The sequence below is a fragment of the Crinia signifera genome, chromosome 5 (assembly GCF_055691185.1).
Source record: "Crinia signifera chromosome 5, ASM5569118v1, whole genome shotgun sequence".
NCBI classification, from domain to species: domain Eukaryota; kingdom Metazoa; phylum Chordata; class Amphibia; order Anura; family Myobatrachidae; genus Crinia; species Crinia signifera.
This window is the reverse complement of record NC_139221.1, coordinates 232,671,889-232,679,613: the sequence shown is the minus strand read 5'-3', so window position 1 is coordinate 232,679,613 and position 7,725 is coordinate 232,671,889. Positions and strand designations below refer to the sequence as shown.

Sequence of the window (7,725 nt, the reverse complement as noted above, 5' to 3'; positions counted from 1 at the left end):
TGCTCCCTCTGCCAATCCTCACTCTGCCACCAACACCTCTTCTTCTGCTCACACTGCCACTGCTCCTCTCCATGCTCCTTACTTCCTATCAAAGAGTGAAATGGCGCCAGTGCCCCTTTATATAGGGTGTGTGATGCATAATGGAGGGGACCGAGGTGGGCCAATAGGTTAGGGGGTTCTTAGTCATGCGGAGACAGTCTTGTAAATCGCACTCCAGTTGGCCAAAACTCGCACATGACCGGCGGAAGAAATCACACTTTTATGTGTCATAAAATCGCACCACTTCGCAGCAAATTGCACTACATCACACTTTTCAGCCTCCAAAGTGCATCTCATTAAATATGCGATTTATTACAAAAAATGTGATTTCAGAAAGTGCGAAGAGCGGCGATGTGGAGCGAGATAAAAAATTGCACTTTTATCTCATCCCATAGAATGTCACCCTAGGTGTCAAAAATTCAGTATTTTTTTTTTTTTCTGTGAAGGGGCATGCTATTTTTTTCATGTACTTACTGCACATGAATGTATATTAATTTTTTTTTTTATTTAATTTTTACAAATAACAGCCGAGAGCCGCTCATTAGATATTCATATATTCACTGCTTCCGCTCATTACATATGCCGAGCGGGAGCAGTGCAGCGGCTCCCTACCCCAGTCCCCTGCCAGTTTCTGCTACCTGTGTCCCCGGGAGCCCTCCTTCTGCCCCACTGTGTCCGGCACAGGCAGGGAGGCTTCCATCTCCCTGCCTGCCGCCGCAGGGGTTAAAATTCACCATCAGCGAGCCCCTGTGGCATTGAATACGGAGACAGGGAGGGCTGGCAGCAAATGCTCCAGCCCTGCGGAACACGGCAACTGTGCAGCGAATCCTAAACCTGGATTCGCTGCACATCGCAATTATTCACATTGAATATTGTCCTAAGTCTGGAATTTGATATCATCTTAGGAGCCTATGTTTTGTTTTTTTCCTAAAGTACGTTTTTCTTAAAGTTGCTGACATACTGTAAGTTCATGTAACATTATATGAAAAGCTATATATTTGAGGCGACGGAGAAAACATATTAAGAACTGTGCCAGGTCATTACAATAGATAAGGTTTTCTTTCTTTTAAGCTTGCATTTATAAGCTGGATTTATCTCCCATCGTTACCAATCTAAACAAAACATAAGGCATATAAATACACAAATGGATGCCAATAGCTGGCATTTATTTAAATAGAATATTTATGCAGTACTTTACACATACTTTACTTGCCAACTGTCCCCGATTGTCAGGGAAACTCCCTGAAATAGTAGTAATCTCCCTGGCTCTCCGAAGAGACACCATCATGTCCAGTCTCTATTCTCTGTCTAGCCGGGGAATTCTGGGTACCCCCCCCCCCCACACACACACACACACACACATATGTACTACTGATACACACAAAACACTCAGGGAAAACCTAATTTTATGCACATTTTTAAATATACACAGCAGACAACAAGGAGCAATGTGCAGAGTTTTTATATTCTCACTGAGTTTGCATGGGTTTCCTCCGGGTTCTCCAGTTTCCTCCCATAATCCAAAAATATACTGCTAGGTTAATTGGCTCCCAACAATATTAACCCTAGAATGTCTGTGTGCATGTACATATACAGTGGCGTAACTAAGTTTTGCGCGCCCCCCCCCGCCGTTAGGGCCCCCCGCCACCCCACCAAGCACCCCCAATCCCCCGCCGCCCATGCAACCCCCTGCAGCCTTACCTATTGCGCTGGTCCCGGCGGCTCTGTTCTTCTTCTGCTGAGGACCACCACAAAATGGCCGCCCCCATACAGCAGACAGTTTCAGAGAACTGTGTGCTGTATGGGGGCGGCCATTTTGTGGTGGTCCTCAGCAGAAGAACGGAGCCGCCGGGACCAGCGAGATAGGTAAGTCTGCGGGGGATTGGGGGGGGGGTGTAACTATAGCACCGCAGCCCCCGGCGCCCCCACATGCACAGCGCACCCCCCCCCCCCCCGCGGTGGCGGGAGCTGCGGTGCTATAGTTACGCCGCTGTACATATAGTAGGGAATATAGATTGTAAGCTCCACTGGGGCAAGGACTGATGTGAATGTTCAAAATATTGTACAGTGCTGCGGAATGTGTGTGCGCTATATACAATAAATAACTGGTACTAAAATAATAATAATAAATGGTGCTATGCAATATGCTGACAGTTGCACTCTGGTTCCCCTAAATGACACTCATTTCTGCTGCTGTAATATGCTGTTATGTAAGTAACCCATAGAAACCAATTTAAATTGTTGCTGTCATTTTCCTAGTGCAGGTTAGAAAATTGACAAAGCCAAAATGCTTAATTGTTTGTAATGGGCTACAGAAAAATTGCGCACCTTGCAGAATTGTATAATAAACATGAGGATGTGATGAAACTATAACAATAAACAGAACTTTCTATAACTTTTTTAAATGCACAAATCAAAGATTTATGTTGAATTGTAATCAATTCTCAAAATAAATTACAATAAGCAACTTTATTATAGATCTGAAAAATGTAAAAAGGCTAAATTTGTCAAACACACCCAGCGCTGGTCAGACCTGTGTGTGCATTGCAGCTTTAAGTACTGCACCTCCCTCTTGACCATCTGGTCTGGAATTTTTTATCCTCCCATTCTGTACAGACTGGATAAGGGCCAGATGGTATTTGTATTAATAGATGCCCGGCTTAGCTACTGGAGAGAAGTACTGAGGCAGCAGCTGCAGTGGCAGAACAGACTACAGCCAGGGTGGAGACAGCCACACTGACACCAGACACCTGTAAATTATTCACTTGTACAGTGAACACCCGCAGTGATTTCTCCAGAGACTGGGATTTCTTTTGGGGAGCCCTAAGCAGAAGTCACCTTCAACGACCAGAGACAGCAATGAGCAGCAGCCAGGACACACACACTGCTGGGCAGATGGAGGGTAACAGACTGTTTCTATCTATCTTTCCAGCATCAGTTCATTAGGCAGCATGCAAAGGCTTAGATCCATATACAAAGTTTGATTTTACAATGACAATAAGAGCACTTTCAAACATTTATTTTCTTAATGGTGTGCCTATAACTCGTTTGCGGTTTTACTTAGGTGTATTGCTTTCCCTGCTGTGTCTGTGAAGAACTTGTTAATGTAATTTGCACAAGGTGACACTGAAGGGAGTGTCACATCTACTGACAGCTGAGCTGGCTGGTGAAAGAACTAACTTTGCAAAAGAGCAGATTGCTATATAAATAAACTGGTTGCATTATGTTCAGCGGCTAATTTGTTATGCGCCTGAAGGCGGGAATCATTTTTACTTTTCTGTCACCTTATAAGGGACATTTATAAAAACTTGCACATAAATTACTAAACTAAAAACACCTGTGACTGATAAGCTTAAAGCAGTCTTATAATTGTCATATTTACAGTACCAAACATCTGATTGGGTGTTATGGGGCCTTATTTTGCACAGATACCTGGGAAGTATTTTGCAGGCATCACTCAAATTGGATGGTGTTAGCAGTGCTACACAATAATCCAAACTGTGACTATATATATATATATATATATATATATATATATATAATGGTTCATAGTACAGCAATATTCACACATGGATGGAAACTTTCTAGGCAAGCTGAAATGTTGTCGTTTTACACAATGTAGCCTATACTAACAATATTGGATCGATACCGCTTTGGTTCTATTAGCCTGAAAAATTAATGTATGACATTGTTTAATTAAAGTATTATTCAATGTTATTTCCCCTTGAATGGCTGGCATCTAGTACAAAAAGTACGGAGCGCATCGCTCCGTGTATGGGCACCATCAGAGCTGACTGTTCCTGGGATTTTCGCCATACAAGCTCAGACCCTTACACCACAGAGGCTAGCCCTTTTAAATAGGAAGATTTATGTCTGTACAGTAATGGTCACCTACTCTATTCATTTCTGTTTGGCACTAAGTGCAGTGATAAAGTTGCACTGCGTGTTAGTTTCTAGTCTAACACAATACACAGTCTCAATAGTTTTAAAGGGGAATTATAATGTGTGATCATCATAGGAAGGCAAGATACTGCACATGTCATTTTATGCATTTTTGATTGTATTCTGTACAATATACCCTCCAACTGTACCATTTTAGCTGGTACAGTACCATTTTTTATGTTGTGTACCAGCCTAAGCAAGTTCTGTACCAGGTGCACTGTCTCCTGATTGCTATAGATTTCTATAGCACTGTCTCCTGATTGCTATAGATTTCAAAGCTGCGATACCAGGGCCCATTCTCCCAGGGCCACGCTCCTTTTGCTAATCTGCACCGGTTTTCATCTCCAAGATGTTGATGGGTAGGATGCAATAGGCTGCCAAGCTGTGTCACGCCTACAGATGTGTCCCCCTACATCCTTGCTTCAGTCACATAAAAATGGCCTTATAGTGACTGGACAGCGCCAAGCATCTTTTCATGCGACTTTTCTGTAATCTGCATGTGAAATGCTACATTACAGTGCTTTCCTGGAAAACACTGGAACGTAACCTTTCGTATGCAAATACAGCTGTAGTCGTACACAGAACATAGGCATGCTGCATATCTTTTGAACAGCTTGCACATTATATACATAGCAATGTGAATAAGATGCATTCTGGGCTAAAAAAGACACCCAATGTTAACAGTTGTCTGAGATCAGCTGGCCACCCCACCCCCCCACCCCCACCCCCCCACCCCCCCCCCCACCCCCCCCCCCCCCCACCCCCCCCCCCCCCACCCCCACCCCCCACCCCCCCCCCCCCCCCCCCCCACCCCCCCCCCCCCCACCCCCACCCCCACCCCCCCCCCCCCCCCCACCCCCACCCCCCCACCCCCCCCCCCCCCCCCCCCCCACCCCCCCCCCCCCCACCCCCCCACCCCCCCCCCCCCCCACCCCCACCCCCCCACCCCCCCCCCCCCCCCCCACCCCCCCCCCCCCCCATAACATGTATTTATCTTAAATAGCTATTTTTATTAACATCAAATATGCCTTTACATTTAGGGTCACAACTTGATTTTAAATTCTACCCCTTTGATTCCATAAACCCATCTCCAGAGTTTCCTAACGATTGAGGATGATAACGCAATACATGATTCATTTAGCATTATTCAAATCAACTTCTGTTAAGTAAACTAATACCCTGAAAGGGGCAGGTCCAGGGGGTGTGGCATATCTCACAGACAATGTCTAGTCAGATAGACAATAGGTTGACACAAAACGTTAGGCATGCATTAGTCTGACAGACAAAAGTAACAACACAAGTAAAATGTTGACATGGAAAATCAATATGTATACATGGACTCTTGGCACACTATTCGATTCTCCCTCTATGACTACTGGGAGGGTAAAGTATGAATAAGTCAGTCTAAAAAAAAGTAGTTGTCAGGATATTGCGTGCAGGGGCGTAACTATAGCACCGCAGCCCCCGCAACCGCGGGGGGAAGTGGGGCGCTGTGGATGTGTGGGCGCCGGGGGCTGCTGCAGTGCTATAGTTACACCCCGCTGCCCCGCCGCCATCCCCCGCAGTCTTTACCTGTCAGTGTCTTCTTCAGTACGCGCTGGTCCCGGCTCCCTTCTTCTGCTGTGAGGACCACAACAAAATGTAGCAGACTGTTCTCTGAAACTGTCTGCTGCATGGGGGCGGACATTTTGTGGTGGTCCTCATAGCAGAAGAAGGGAGCCGGGACCAGCGCGTACTGAGCGTAGGTAAGACTGCGGGGGATGGGGGGGATTGCATGGGCGGTGAGGTGGGGGTTGGTGGGGCGGGCGAGGGTTGGTGCGGTGGTGCGGGCGGGGGGTTGGTGCGGCGGGCAGGGGTTGGTGCGGCGGGGTGCGTGGGTGGGCGCCCTCCCTTTAACGGTGGGCGCCCAAAAGCTAGTTACGCCACTGATTGCGTGCATTGGGATGTCTAACTAATGCATGTCTAAAATATGTCAATCTATTGTATGTCCAAAGGTGGCCATAAACTACTGTGAGAAGTCGAAGAAGTGTATGTCCATCCAAACCCCCTTGAGCTGCCAGGAACCTTCCATGGCGGCAGGATTGCATGCGATCCTGCCGCTCTGTTTGAAGACCATTAGAATATTTTGCCCTGCAGGTATCTGACACATTTTTTTATGGAATGGACCAATACAATCCTTATAATTATAGTACATAATCTACTCAGAAACCAAGCAGAGCAAACAAAGCATTTTGTCTTTTTTTATTTGGACTCAATGCAATTGACATTTCTTAGCTTTTCTTGAGACCTGGAACTTTAACACATTTATGATCATGTTACAAAATAATGAGACTAATTCAGCTATAGAATTTCTTTACATGACAAGCATTCTTGAAAGCTAATCTTAATCACCCTTATCTTGTAGTCACAAACCTTACAAAGTGCTGCATACAACTTACACATTTACACCTTTTTGCTTATACCAAAGTCACGGCCAATATGAAGATGGGATATTCAGCCCTATTAAGCCAGTTCCTATTGCAGTTGTATGTACTTCTTGTGGATCTATTAATGCAGAGTTTATCATACTATTACACACATCAGTTTTCCCACATAGCGTCCATGTGTGGCTTATCTCCTATAGCATTAACTTCGTAGTGCACCCAAAATAGCTGCCTAATTTGGTATGCCAGTGGATAGGATGAAAAACACATGGACCCGATGGTTATGCTGGGCACTACCTCTAGCACTAGGACACTGAAACGACCCATTTTGTGTCATCTCTTCTGAGCATGACCTATTCCGACAAATGTAATCCTACATTGTGCACCCAAGACAGCTGCTGTGCCTGGTACCTTTTATGGTTGGAAAATATGACCCGTATAAGTTATTAGCCAAAATTTCTGCACCAACCCCAGAGTATGCTTCTTGTGCTCTCTATTTTAAGTCATCAACTATCTCTGTTTTCAACTTCATGCAATTATAATATAATATGTTTTTGATGTATTTTAAGCAACATTGAGTCCTACGGGAGAAAAGCACTCAATGGGAAGCACTGATAAGCCAGTTGCAAGACATTTTCTCCAACATAAACACCAAATTGCATCCCTCCGCTGTATGCTAATTGACCATGTACCCAAACTCCCTCGTGGAGGTAACCGAGAACTCATCCTTAAGAAACGTGAGGCACGATGGATTTTCGAGCTAAATACAGGGCCGGCGCTACCACTAGGCAGCTTTAGGCTGCTGCCTAGGGCGCTGGCCACTGGAGGGCGCTCTTTATTTATTGAGCATTTAAATGTAGCAGTGCCATGGGTCTTGTGAGCGGCCGCTACTTTTCTCTCATCACCTTAAAAAAATACATTTCCGCGGATGATGGAGGTAGGAGGGGGAGAGCATCTGAGCGCTAAGTGCATAATTATATCAATCAGGCAGCAGCCGCCCAGCGCCCATCCACTCGTCATCCCTCACCAGGTGCCCAGGCCCCCCAGAGTCAGCGTCGAACATCGGCGCTGCGGAGCCGGAAGCTGCAGAACCAACAGGGAGCAGTGCCCCTTCCCTGGCAGCAGCGGTGTGTCACCCCGGCCAGCTCAGCTGTATCATGAGCCAGTAGAAGCGGCGGGGAGCAGTTACCCCCCCACACGACCACGGTAAGATGCTCATTTGATGTGGGGGTGTGGTATTCGTAGTACTGGCTGCCTGTGGGAGGGGGTTTATTTATTTGTTTGTATGTATGTATGTATGTATGTATGTATGTATGTATGT

At 46.0% G+C, this 7,725-nt stretch overlaps 1 protein-coding gene across 1 annotated transcript in view; it reads left to right on the top strand.

The window, feature by feature from the left end:
• Window positions 1-2,692: 2,692 nt before the first annotated feature.
• GADL1 (GAD like acidic amino acid decarboxylase 1) overlaps window positions 2,693-7,725 on the top strand; it is a 241,942-nt gene continuing 236,909 nt past the window's right edge. Inside the window, exon 1 of the mRNA XM_083188646.1 lies at window positions 2,693-2,941. Coding sequence (XP_083044772.1) covers window positions 2,899-2,941 — 43 coding nt within the window. The 5' untranslated portion in view covers window positions 2,693-2,898. The remainder of the gene's footprint in view (window positions 2,942-7,725) is intronic.